Source organism: Dipodomys spectabilis, unplaced genomic scaffold (genome assembly GCF_019054845.1).
Source record: "Dipodomys spectabilis isolate Male_0828 unplaced genomic scaffold, ASM1905484v1 ptg000288l, whole genome shotgun sequence".
NCBI lineage: Eukaryota > Metazoa > Chordata > Mammalia > Rodentia > Heteromyidae > Dipodomys > Dipodomys spectabilis.
The window spans coordinates 5192852-5207693 of NW_024870965.1; the positions used below are offsets into that span (position 1 = coordinate 5192852).

General features: G+C 37.7%; 1 protein-coding gene across 2 annotated transcripts in view; it reads left to right on the forward strand.

The window, feature by feature from the left end:
* The window catches only part of Sdccag8 (SHH signaling and ciliogenesis regulator SDCCAG8), a 181299-nt gene that overhangs the window by 68066 nt on the left and 98391 nt on the right, over positions 1-14842 (forward strand). For both annotated transcript variants that reach the window (XM_042701143.1, XM_042701142.1), the window contains exon 13: positions 10587-10729. In XM_042701143.1, coding sequence (XP_042557077.1) covers positions 10587-10729 — 143 coding nt within the window. The remainder of the gene's footprint in view (positions 1-10586; positions 10730-14842) is intronic.

Below are 14842 nucleotides of genomic sequence, written 5' to 3' on the forward strand. Positions count from 1 at the left end.
AAACTACTCCATGTTTGTCTTTCTTTTCAGCCATAGTTCTTGTAACAACCCGATGCTTTTGGACTGCCTTCAAAAGGACTGGGTCAGAATTTAGTGTAACTTTTCTTTTTTACATGAAGTAAACTTAGAGCTGCTGTTTAAAATAATGTGTTAATTTGCTAACAAACACAGGTCAAGGACTCCTTAGCATTTGTAACTCTTTCTCTCTAAGCAGTGTTGCCTTCACTAGCCAACCTCTCTGCCTCCCTGCCAGGGCGGTGACCCATCCTCAGGGAAGAGTGGAGGGAGTCCAGGCTACTTCTTGGCACTCTCCTCTCTCTGATGTCCCCAGGGCTACTAAGTGGCAAAGTCAATTTGAATATATTACATATGGTTAATATATGCATTCATATATAATATAATATGTAACATATGTATTTAAATGTATGTATATTTTGGCTATCTGTAAATATATGCATATAAAGTTAATTTTATATTAGCATTTAAGTGTAAAAATGTTTTCTCCTTTTATTAAATTGGGTTATTAAAGACATTGCTGGCATAAAATTTTTTCTGAAGAGATACAAAACCTATGGTCTATTTTGAGTCTTTGTTTTACGAGTTTTACTTCAAGTGAAGGAACAGGGGCCAGCATTAAAATCATGTTTGTTATATTCACTCTGCAAACAGAGCTATGTGACTGACATATCTAAAGGTCTCAGTACAGTGTTTTATGGTGTGTAAAGTAGAATAGGTGCCCGAGGCTCATTAGCCTTGTAAAATAAGGAACTGCCCCAAATTCTGAATGTTTTATGCTTATTAACTCCATTAATATGACAGCTAACAATATGGCTATGGACAAAGCATAGAGTTGTTCCCTTGGGTAGTTTGCACCAGGCCTAGGACACTTTTGATTGCAGAAGCATTAATGTGGAGGTTATTCACAAGTGTGTGTATGGGAGGGACAAGACCCGTTGTTATCTTATAGGCCCTTGACAGTTGTGGGGACCAATCTCAAGATCTTTGCAAAAGATAACAAAAGCAAGGAATTCCTCCTGTTAAGTATTGTAAACTATGACCAATTCAACCTCTTGGAAGTTTGTAAATATAGATTATTAAGCCACTCAAGTACATTTACTAAAATAAACTTTCATTATAGCACAATGTCATTTGGCAGAGGATTATCTTTAAAAATTACACTTTAGAGGTCAATCTTCCATATGATCAAAATTATTCTTGAAAAATCTAAGTTCTTCATTACTTAATAGTCTAGATGAGTTTGATTATATTGATTTTTATGTGTTTAGTGTGCCGTATTTTCTTCTTACCATACCAATATTTAAACCCTTTCTCTAAAACTTAAATCCACCGTCTTCCGTTGTTGATATTGATTGTTCTTTGCTCTTTATTTTAGACAGGAGCCAGATAAACAAGATGACTTGTGTTTGGAGATGTTTTTGTATGAAAAATACCCCTATCTTGTTGTGCATGGTGGTAGATGCCTGTAATCCCAGCCTCCAGGATGGGCGACAGGAGTATCTGGGCAAAGTTAACTTATCTCTATCTCAAATAAACTAAAAATCACAAGGTCTGGGGCATGGAGTGGTAGAGCACTTGCCTAGCTAGTGTGAAACCCTGGTTCAGTGTTCTGAAACACACACACACACTCGTATACACACACACACACATCCTGTATCTTTGATGCCATCGCACATTGTATGTGGGGATGCTCACTCAGGCCATGTGCCTGTGTGACTGTCCTCAGGCTTTGCACACTTACATCTGCATAGTCAAGTTGAATGGTGAGCTGTCCCCAGCGCCTTGTCCATTTCTCTCTTTTACTTGTTACAACTCCATCCCGTTCTCCCACAGCGGGGATGTAGGTTAACAAGCCATCAGATTCTGAGGTCAAGGTGGAGATAAGATGTGAAAGTGCACCAGGGAGGACCACTGTTAGACTCTAGACAGAAACAGGGAACTTTAGAGGGGAAAATAAATGACATACCTGGGCCTGAGGCAAGTGCACTTCCTATATGATCTTCACCTACTTCTTCCAATTACTCTTCATTATTCATGTTTATAATATTTAACAACTCTTTTGCAACATATCGTCTGAAAAGTGTATCACTTTTTTCTTTTACAGATTTCAACAGTCACATCTTGTGTAGGCTTATTTAAGTTCATCTGGGTTACCTTAATGTTCTTTTATGGTACCAACTATAGAATATCACTAATACCAGCAGACATAAAAGGCCAGCATCTCTACCCATTATGTTTACATTGAAAATATGGAAACATGGACTGGGAAGGTGTCTCAGTGGTAGAGTGCTTGCCTTGCATGCATGAGGCCCTGGGTTCGATTCCCCAGCACCACATAAGCAAAAAGAAAAAAAAGCCGGAAATGGCGCTGTGGCTCAAGTGGTAGAGCACTAGCCTTGAGCTAAAAAGCTGAGGGACAGCACCCAGGCCCAGAGTTCAGGCCCCACGACTGGACCCCCCCCACACACACAAAAAAAAGAAAATATGGAAACATAGACTGTCTGGGGAAATGTTCATTCACTCCTTTACAACACTGAAAGAACTTGAAAGAGTTGGAGACAAGATACTCTATTAATTTTTCAAAATGAGCTTTATGCATAGCTTGATAGTTTGTCTAAAATAAACAAAGACTTAACCTTTGTGAGAGTGGAAAGCAAGCTGTTCCTCGTAAAGCATTTCTTAGCAGTTCAAAAACCCAGGGCTCTCGTATGAACTCCGAAGTCAACTGATGATTGAGCTGTAATGATTACTTTTTCCCTGAGTCTCTTGGCATGACAGAACCTAACTTGGTTTAACCAAATACTCTGTTATATGGGTACAATATAATACAATCAGTGTCCTATCAGATGTCTTGAAATCTTCTCTACTTTAGACACACGTTTTTAGAAAAGCATTTTCTTCCTTCCGGTAGCCTCGTCTCATCTGTTCTTCATGTGTTTTGGCTTAAGGAAGTGCTTTTGAGTGATCAGCTGATACCACTTCTCTTAACATTATGCAGAGAAAACAAACACATTTCTCAAGTGATATGTGCCTATAGTAGGGTTTGATTCGGTAGCTCTCACACATGGTGCCTCAAGATCCAGAGATCTGGGGATTCCCATTCCAGGCCAGCCTGGTCAAAACTAAAAGTTACCAAGAACTTCATCTCTATGCTGGGCAAATGCAGTGGCCAGTGCCTGTTATCCCAGCTACCGTGGAAGCATAAAGGCTGGGTGTGGCCTGTCATTTAAGCAGCATGGGGAAGTGCAAATAAGAGAACAGCAATACAGGCTAGTCTAGGCATACAGACAGACCCATTTTCAAAATAACCAACACAAAAAAGGGTGGTGAACTAGCTCAAGAGGTAGAGTGCATGCCTAACAAGCTCAAGGCCCCCAGTTCACCTGCTATTAACACACACACACACACACACACACACACATGCGCGTGCACACATACACTCCAAACAAAAACCAAGAAAGTGGGGAGGAAGGGAAAGAAGTGGAAGAAGCATTGGAAATTGATTTTCACAAAAATGTCACATTTGATTGAGAAGGCTAACCTGTCAAGTTCTGTTTCACTCATGCTGGTATAGATATAGTTAAAAAAAAAAAGTTGACTATGAAACCTGAGACCCTTAACAATAAAGTCTCCAGGAAATGCTTCCTCAATGTGCACCATGGCTAAGGCTTAGCAAAGATAGAGATTTTGGTATCATGGTTTTTGCTCCAGGCCATCTGGATTATTTCTTTCAGTGTTTCTGTTATTTGTGTCTTCTACTCATGCCAAATTGCAGACCATGAGGTTTTTGAATGCAGACTATGTGTCATTTCCTCTTTATTTTATATTGCATCTAGGTTTGTTTGGGTAGAGAATATGGTATAGTAGAAAGATTATGAGACTCGAAGTCAGACTAACCCAGTTTTGAATCCCAGCTCTGTCACTGTATAATCTTATATAAGTTACTTAACATCTGTGAGCTTCAGTTTTCTCATCTGTAAAACAGAAATAGAATACTTATTTTTACAAGGTTGTCATGAACACAAAATGAGATTTTAAAATATGAAATGTTAAGACAGTGCCTGGAACACAGTGAGCATTCAAAAATGATGCAGGCATTGGGGTTGCCAGTAGGCCCCACAATAAATATATAAATCAGTGTTGTATGCCACCACCGTTAGCTGTGAACAGGGATTCAAGAGTACTAGTAGCCTCCAACAGCTATAGGCCTGCCCCAAGTGTTAACCCACTTGCCTAGAAAGCATGAGGCCCTGAGTTCAATCCTTATTACCCCAGTAAGTAAATGAATGAATAAATAAATACGACAACCATTTTTCACCCTTTCAAAAATGACTTAGTTACTAATTATAATATCCTCTTACATAGGCTGGCTTCCTAAGACCAGTCTGGAGAGTTAGATTTATGAATAAATTTGTGTGTATTGCACACCAATAGAATTGCCATCCAATAGAATTTTATGAGAGGATGAAAGTATTTTATATCTGTGCTGTTAAGTATGGCTCACTGTGATTAATGTCACTGAGGAATCATATTCTTTATCTTGGCTAGCTGAAATTTAAATGGCCACAGGTAGCTAGTGCAGCTCTAGATGGAAAATACTGTAATTTGATTTAAAAAAAAAAATCAGGCTTAGCATCTGTAGGCTAAAATGTAACTAGTGAATGTTAAATTCCCAGAGAGTACTTGTTTTAAAATGGTACGGGGGCTTTGAACTTTTGGTACTGAGGCTTTGCTGTACAGGGTCTTGTGTTCTTATTCAACTTTTTTGGATTTTTCTGCTCACAGTGGGGCACCACTTCTGGGTTGTTTTTTCTTGTTGTTGTTGTTGGTTAGTTGGAGGTAAAAGTCAGATTTTCTGTCATGGCTGGCTCTGAACTGTGATCCTCAGATCTTAGCCTCCTGCATAGCTAGGATTTCAGATGTGAGCTGCTGGCCCCTGGTGCAATGGGTACATTCTTTTTTAGCCACACAAAACTCGATAGGAATAATTTCTTTCCTAATGATAGGTTATTATGTTTCAAGTTCCAGTATCACATAGTACCTCACGGTTCCAAACACATTCTGATTTCAACCACTGGATTCTGACTGGTAAATTCACTTTGTCAATTTTGTTGACTTCAGAACCCTAATTCTTACAAATTCTCTCATAGCTGTGAATATTGCATTGGCCAAATGAAATCACGTGACTAAACCTAAAGTGTTTGGGGAAAGATTTATATTCTAGTACCGGTAAGAAGGGAAATAGGAGTGATTTTGACAAATGTAGTCTAAACTATCATATTACACAAAATTCACTAGATGTGTACTTTTGTCTACCACCCCAAACCAAATATGAAAACATAGCCAAGAGTCAGGTGTTTGAGCATAATGGACAAATCCCGGGGGTGGAGTGTCCTCCAGTGGTCTGTGCTTTAGATAATTCCTCAATGTGGCAGTGTTGACCGAGGGGGCGTCATGGACGGCAACTGGGTCATGGGGCAGAGTCCTCTTGAATGGGTGTGCCTTTCTTGCATGAGTTGGCACTGCAGTGGGACTGGACTGGTGGTTGCAGAGGGGTTGTTACAGAGCAAGGTTACCCTGTGCTGCACTTCTGCAAGCCCTGCCTGCCTTTTCACTTGGTGAACAGATGCAGCTGCCCATCCTTACATCGCCTCAATTCCAGAACCATGCGCCAACACAAACCTCTTTTCTTTGTAAATTACCCCATGTTAGGAATTCCACTTGACATAGAAAATGGATTGAGACAAACCTGGAGAAAAGTGAGGAAACATATAACAACAGAAGAGAACATTTATAACACTAAGTGTTTCTGATATTTTAGCTCGGTGTTGGGTGGCTCATACCCATAATCCTAGCTACTCAAGAGGTTGAAATCAGGATTGTGGTTTGAAGCCAACCCAGGCAGGCAAATCAGAGAGACTCTTAATCTCCAGTTAACCAACAAGAAGCTAAAATTGGAGGCGTGGTTCAAGGGACAGATCATCAGCCTTGAGCAGAAAAAGCTGACAAGATTATAAGGCCCTGAATTCAAGCCCTGGGAACAGTACACACACACACACACACACACACACACACACACACACACACACACACACACACACACACACACACACACACACACACACACACACACACACACACACACACACACACACACACACACACTATAATACTCTGACTCCTAATACTTGATCTATGATTTGCTTCTTTGTTGTAGTTCCTCTCTGGAAACTGTGATTATCTCTTTACTCAGTTGTTTTGAAATTTTATGATGATGGACCTTGGAACAGGCTCCTTTTTGTTCTTCATGGTCTATCTTCAGTAGATGCTTTTCAATCTCTGGACTAATTTCTTTGAAGATACTTTCTTTTATTACTATCTTAAAATATTTTGATGCCCTACAGTTACTAAAAAGCAAAAACAAAATAGATAAGTGAACGTGCTGCATGTCTACAGTCGCAGATGCTCAGGGCCCAGGCAGTGGCTCATTGTACCCAGGAGTTTGACACCAGTCTGGTCCACATAGTTGAGACCCCCTCTCATCTCAAAAGACAAAAAATGCCTATACAATTAATCCCAGAAATACTAAAGTAATGTGTTAAAAGTAAAGAAAGCAATGCTTCTTTCCGTAGTCAGCAAATTTTCCATAATCATAATGTAAATTAACTACCAACTAATGGTTTAACCAAAAGTATATGAGAGCATGAGTTGGATAGTGATGTTTAGGCTAGAATGAAATTTCTAGACTCAAGTTACCCTCTGTCTTGCCTCCTGAGTATCTGGAACTACAGGAACATACCATAGGCTGAGTGCCAGTAGCTAATCTACTTGGTTGCCACAGCTCTACTTCTGGCTTTAGGGTGGTTAATTAGAAAAAAGTGTCATGGACTTTCCTTCCTAGGCTGGCTTTGAACTTGATCCTCAGATCTCAGCCTCCTAAGTGGCTAAGATTACAAGCATCAGCCAGCAGCACTGACTGATTACTGCAAAATCAAAAAAATAGCAATATTAGTATGTGATCTTATAGTAGGTTAAATGTCAGAAGGCCTGATGATATACCTTGGGATTCGATTTCATGATGAATAAAAGGACATGGGCACTGCTCTTCTTTGCTATGATCATTAGAGTATTATTTGACTTAAATTAGGTGATTACTTTGATAAGAACATTTACTCAAGAATGAAAACAAAGGTATCTATATCCATGATTCAGAAAAAACTTCTTCCTTTGAAGTCAACTATTTTTCATATCTCTGCTACCATTCTGCTGAGGTAAATATTTTTAACAGCTTCTACTTTAGTTGTTTTGGTGGTTATGGGGGGCTAACACACAGGGGTTTTGAACATGCTAATGAATGGTTTTTCCAGTGCGTTACACCCCTCGTCCCTGTGTTCATGATTGGAAGTCTGTTTTGTTAAGGTGTAAAGCTATCTGGGCCTGCCTTTGCCCAGTTGGCCAAAAGGTGGCCACCTCCAACTGCCTTGCAGCCACGCAAGTTAATAGTGTGCTTTGAGAGTAATGTACAATTGGCCTATGACTGCTTTTGGTCTTTCATCCCTGAGCCACAATAGACAGCCAAGGGAGCAGCCCTGACCTAGTTGGGTGAGGCAAAGGGTTATCTTGCCAGTGGGAGCATGGCATTTCTGGCAAGTGATTTCTCTTCTAACTGTTGGAGTTGATGCCAGGGCATATTTTCCTGACTCCGGGAGTAGGTGTTGAGCCCTGGTCCAGCTGGTTAGATTATTTGTTGGTTTTGATTATCTGCACCAATAAGCCCTTTTGCTGGCTTGGATAATCAGAAGCAGAGAGTAATTTTCCATTTTCCTAACAAAATGCTTTTTGCATTTTGAAATTACAATTGGTAAAACTTGATTTCATTTCTACCAAGAGACTGCTATATAGAGAAGGGGGAAACAATACTGCATTAAATCAAGAACTTTTTGCTTGTTTTGATTTCAGGCAACGTTAAGATAGAGCCCAAGGCCTCATGCATGCTAGGCAAGCACTAGCCCTAAGTTGGGAAGCCTTCTACGATAGTCATATATCTTTAGACAGGTCAGTTTTCTTCCTTCACTAATGATGCTATTAGCTGTCTCTTATTTGGCTCTCCTCTGTGCCCAGCACTGAGGAAGAGGGCATCATCTGTGCAGTCCTCATAGCAGTCCTGGGAGCTTCGGCATTGGCATTTGAGGCTGAACATACTACATGCTAGTTGAGTGACTTGCCCAAGACCTTGGAGCTGAAAAAGTTCCAGAGCTGAGTGTGGAGCCCTGATCTGTGTCACTCCTCAGCCTGGGCTCTTTACCACAGGTTTAGCTGACTTCTTGTACAGCCTCTGGCTTTTTATTGCATGAAAATAAGAAGGCAGCTAATTTGAACTTAAAGCCTACACACATCGTTATTGGATAATGCTGACAAGAATTCCACTTCTTTGTAAGAAAATTTAAGATTAAGACAAAAGACAATGGGTGAACCAATGCAACAGCGATACAAGAAAATATGCAGGAAATGATCTTAAAGGGGGAGGGAAAGTAGGAGAAAGATGAGAGAGGGGAGTAACAACGTTAGACAAGAAATGTACACGTTACCTTATATAAGTAACTGTAACCCCTCTGTACATCACCTTGACAAATTAAATTTAGAAGAAAGAAAGTTTAGGATTTTCTGTTTTCTAATTCTGTCATTTTTTTTATCCTCTCAGTTCAACATTTTGGACTCATTTTTGTTCTCGATACATCCTTTATTCCATAAAGTCACTCATTCTCTTTCTATTTTGTTTTAGGTCTTTCTATTCTCCCTGCCTGGATAATTGCTGCTAGCTTTTCATGGTTTCCCTTCTGTCATCCCTTGCCACCTGAAATTGATCACGTACATTGATCTAGTTTTTGAAAGCTCAGCTTTTGTCACATTGCATATCTGTGTAAACTATTAATGTCTCCCACTATGTGTAATACAAATAAAGTTTTATTAATCTCCAGATCTTTCATAGTGTGATGTGATCTGCTGCTCTACGAGGTATTGTGTCCTCCCGAGGCGTACACTTTCCTTACAGCTTATTTGTTGTTTATGCACTGTATTTTGATACTTTTTTTCATATGTGTATGTCTCATTTACCCAGATGACTAACTCCTGAGTGTAGAAGTATCCATCATATTAACAAAATTTATTGTAAATATCACTTTGAAAAAAATAGAGTAGATTTTTGAACTTTTAAAACCAACATACAATTCTAATTCTATACTTCTTTGTTATTGCTAATTTCATAAAGGTTGTACAATAAAACAGACCTTTCTATTATATTTGTCATCTTTAATTATATTGAACTGTAAGATTAGAAATGTATTTTCATAATGGCAATAATAAAGTATGCTAAATAAATAAATCAGTTTCACTTACTGTTTCAGTCTGAAACACACAAAAATCTACTCTGAATCAAAGTAATATATTCATCATTAGGCTTTAAAAAACAGAACAATATTTGGGAACTTGTAATATGTTGTTTTATTATACTGTTGGTAAAGTAACTGAATATAATGTTATAAATATGTAAAATATAAATAAGTTGTTTATTTACATGATGGATTAAATAGAGTAAGAGACTGTTCAGAATATCTAGTAATGGCATTAAAAATATATTTAAATATTAAGTTTAAAATGATCTGCTTAGATGAGATTTTTTTCTCTCCAAATCATGCATTTTTATGCCAAAACTGTTTTCTGGTTTTTGAACTTGAAAATACATCTGCCCTTCTTTTATTATCTTGTTTTACATGTTCAACAACTATTTTGTTTTACTTAATTTTACAGATGTTTTATGATAAATAAATATTGTACTTTAATGTATGGGCAAAATATGCTATAAGCAAAATATATAATACAATATGTTCAGTACAAAGCATTTTTACTTGTAAATATTTGATTGAATTTTAGTAAAATAGGTTAATTTATTCCTGAGACCAAACGATAACCTATCACAAACTTTCATATATACTCATATTTATTTGTCTTAGAGTGCTTTTGTTGCCTTTTTAAATGAAAATATCAGTACAATATCATTTTACTTCTGAAATCTCATACATTTTAAGGTTAAGGGTTCTTATGAGTAGTTTTCCCTACATTATTTTTTCTTTTATATTTCACATTTTTCTAAGAGATAAATTATTTTTTCTTTCTATCTGCTTTTTGTGGCATCCAGTTGGAATCATAAATCTTTCATATTTGATGAAAATCACTGCATGTATCTGATCAAATCTCTTAAGAATGTTATGTTTTAAAAGATGTGGCATTTTAAGTTATGATGACTTTTCAAAGGGCACAAGCTTTAGAATGAAAGTCGACATTATCCATTTGGACTACTCTCATTTAATCATTTTCTTTGTAAACTCAGGCAACCTCACTAATGTGCTTTTGTGGATTTGCTAATCCCTTTTGTCATAAGACAGAAACTAGCCTGGATTTCCTACTAGCTTTTTATTTTGTTAACATTTATGGCAGAAATAAAAGTGAGCTCATTTTGAATTCAAGTACATATATTTGATATGGATATTTTCTCCTTCTCTCTCCCTAAGGAAATTGAGAAATTGAGACTGGAACTGAACGAAAGCAGGCAGCACGTGGAGGAGGAGCAGCAGAAGGCAGCCCGGGCCAGAGCAGAGTGCCTGAAAGTCACAGAGCTGCTGGGGGAAGCGGAGCACCAACTGCACCTCACCAGGTACGCCGAGGCCCAGTTCATGTCCCACTGCTCTTTGCCACAGGCTTCCAAACGGCTATTAGACTTGTTCTTAGCCATTCAATTCACACACAGCTTTCAAGTGCATTAAGCAAAGTGGGGACGTGGAAAGCAAAACACCCAGCTATGTGACTGATGAGTGGGGCAGGGCATTACTGATATATTTCAAAACTGCTCATCTACAGTGCGCAAATATTTAGGCGAGTCTCTGTCAATATAAGCAAAATGACATATTTCTCCCCCCCACCTCCATCCACTACTTTGCCTGTTTATTCCATGTCTGATACAAATGTTAGAATGAAGGATCTGAGCAATGTAGTTAGGGAAATAAATCAGATACTGTCAGTGGTGAAAGACAAAATTAAAAGAAATCCTAAGACACAAATTGAAATGTAGCCGATACAAAATAAGCAATCTGTATCCTAAAGAGGTGTCAGATTTAGAGATGAAATAATTGATTGGCCGGCACTGTTCATATTCAGATCATTACCATTACCATTACTTTAGGTTTCAAGTCTAAGTTTCCATTGTGAGATTCTTCCATGTGATCATCATTACTATGAACTTTAATCAGAATATAACACAGTTATAAAATAAGACTCTCTAGATTAAAATCATTTTGACTTTGCTGTATTAGAAATATACATGCACATAAATAGATACACAAAGAGAAAAATTCATCTAGATAGAGCTAGTAGATATTTCACTTTACTATGTTAGTTGTGTCTTCTCATTTTGAGTTTTAGTGAAGATTTTTTTAGTGTTCAGAGCAAGCCTCGGGTTTTGTTCAGTTCTTAGAGTTTTTCGGTTTTTAGATAAAATTTTGTCTAAATATATATGTAAGTTTATGATATTGGATTTAGTTTATAAAATGGAAAACACTGGTCTTACAAATTACAGTGCTGTGTTGAATTTAAACTATGAAAGGGGACTGATCCCTTTTACATTAAATATGACAATGTAATTCCGAGCACGGTATGATAACAGATGGAGAAAAGCACCACTTGAACAGCCTGCATTTGGAGGAAAAAAAATTCTAGGGGTTGGTGAACCTCCCAAAGTTTTGGGTTAGTGTTAAGATGCCTCTAGTTCTGTTAAAATCAAACTTTGTTAGAACATTTTGTTATGATAATATTCCAAATGGTTTGACACCTTCCTATTTAAACAGTGAAAGTAAATGAGAGGAAAGAGAAAGAGGGAGGAGAGGGTAAAGAAAGCATTTATGCATGTACAATATCTGGAAAATCTCCCAGCAGTTAAGACACTTTTATGAGGAAAAATTGCTTAATACTGCAAGATAATAGCTGTTCTTTTAGTGCCTATTTGAAGTGTTGTCATTGTGGAACTGAGAACACAATATTAACGTAGTTCTCATGGTGATTTACTCTTAGAAGTATTAGAATTTGCCTTCATCATGATAATGTTACTAGTTTTTCTTTTCTGTCAGACTTCTATTGAGAACCAACCATTTGTGTGCTAAGCACTAGTAAACCACCAAAATAGGACAGCTTTTAATGTCTCCGTGTGGCTGAGCTTCAGCAAATAAATATTAATGCTGAATTTGCCCCTTTTGCAATTCTATCTTATTCAGAGACTTAATTTCTGAAGTCAGAGTCTGTGGAGTTTCCTGAGCAGGATCAATTTGTACTGTTTGAAAAGATCCATTTCTTATAAGTAGAGCGTATTAAGATGCAGTCACTGCTGAAAGCGATGAGTGGTAACCAGTTCCTTTGTTCTTAAACTGTTTTGTTAGCTTCCCTAGAAAGCTTTTTTTTCTGTTGAGCTTTATTTACCTCAGTTCTGCAAAAAAATTAAACCTAGGAAATGAAAATGAAACTTAATCACCTATTTTCTAAGTGCTGTGCTTTTGTGTAAGCATTATGCATAGTTTTATTTCACGTTTCATAAAATCCACATTCATAAATTTAAAGGTGACCAAAATGCAAGGAATTATATTTTATATATACATATGTATATATCTATATATATACATACACATTCAATATGTGTGATTTGGTTGGTTGTTGAGCTATTTCTAATGAGTTTTTTTTTTTTAAGTTTGTTAGCCCTCACCATTTACTGATTGAATACACTCAGGTGTGTGGCTGGAAAACATTGCCTCTTTTTATCTAAGCTGAACTACACAAGCCCCATGCAGGCAGCACCTCTCTATTCAGCCTCAAACATTTTGAAAGACATGCTATAAGCAAAGGTTAAAATTAAATGTGAAAACCGTGTTATAATGTAATAATGAAATAAGAAGCTAAATCGTTAGGGGTAAAGAAAAGTTAAAAACTAGAATAGAAAAATAAAAGAAAAATACTGTTCCATGCTCTGTTTGTTCTTAATTGGATTTAAATTAGATTTAAAGATGGAAAATAGAAATTCAGCATTTATTATGAGACTCAATTGGTGAGTGTAGCATCTACCTAGTCAACAAATATTTTTTGAGCACCTACTAGTTTTTCTTTTTATTAGCATATATTGATTCTAAAAAGGATTTTAATATGATATTCCTATATGTGCATATAATGTACTTTGATCAAATTCACCCTGTGATTTTTTTCTTTCCCCACTTTAGGCAGTTTTTTGAAACAGATTTTATTATTCATTAGTTCATTATTAATACATTTCTATAAAGTACTTTGCCCTTATTACTATCACTCATTTTTTTAAGGACTATATTTCTTTTTCTCAAACTAGATGATTTTGCTTTGACACAATTTCCAGTTCCATCTTTTTTCCTATGAATGATACAATTTCATTCTTCTTCATGGCAAAGTAATACTCCATTGTGTATATCTACCATTTTCTTTGCCCATTCAGTGGTTGATGAGCACCTAGGCTGATTCTATACTTTGAACTAACTTTGGGGTACTCTGCTTGGTCCTCGGCATAGAGAGAAAACTAAGACTCTGCTTCCACATTTAGGTTACTCAGCTTCTATCCTAGAGCTCACAGTCAGCCTAAGGGAATCTACCTGTGCAGTTGCAGTTGCTCTGTCAACAGTACAGCACTGGAAGTAAAGATCGCCTCTGAAGCCCAGAGGAGGGAAGGGCTTGTTCTGCATTGGATGTACAGAGGACAGTCGGCCAGGTAGAGCTGGTAGAGACAGGTGAGGGGGAGGCCATGCAGTGTAGTGATTTTTTTTTTTTGGGCAGTCATGAGGCTTGAACTCTGGACCTGGGCACAGTCCCTGAGCTCTTCAGCTCAACATGAATGTTCTACCACTTAAGCCACAGCACTACTTCTGGTTTTCTGGGTGGTTTATTGGAGATAAGAGTCTCAAAGACTTTCCTGCTTGGGCTGGCTTTGAACTGCAGTCCTCAGATCTCAGTCTCCTAAGTAGCTAGGATTATAGGCATGAGCCACTGGCTCCTGGCTGTGTAGTGATCTTGATTAATGAGTTCATGGGTAAGAGTTTTAAAGGTGGGATAGGAACCCTAGGTGAGGGCTTTGGACTATGTAGACATGCAGATGGGAGACAAAGTCAACTCTGTAGTTAGGTGAGTTGTTTGGCAGGTGATACGAATAGAGGAAGGGTGTTGTGGACCATACTCTGGAACAGAGTCATTCTGAGAGTAATTGGTTGTTGTTGATGCATTTTAAGCAGGCTGCCAACACAGTGGGCTTTCTGTGATGGGATTCTGGCTCAGGCAGTCATGTGGTAAGTAAGCTGGGAGAGTTGATACGGGAGATAAGAAGATAGGCTAGAATAAGGTCAGAAACCACAGCCTGTGGTTTCATCATCTCTTTCTATAGGAGCTAAGAATGGGCTGTTATACTTTTTAATAATTGAAAAAATGAAAAATAATACACAAACTATAGACTATGTAGTTTTGTGGGACCCCACTGTGATCATCTGTTTTGTTTGCTGTATGACTCTACACAGCTGAATTGAATGTGGTGTCCAAATCTAAGCTATTTGCTATTTGACCATTTACAGAAAAAGCTGACCAGTTCTTCAGATAGGAGATTCAAGATAATATGCATCAAAACCCCCTGAACTTTGACAAGTTCAAATGTTTATTAGAAGGTAATTCAATTTAGAAGAAAATGGAAAGACATTTTGAAAGGTTGGAGGTGGCTAGCAGG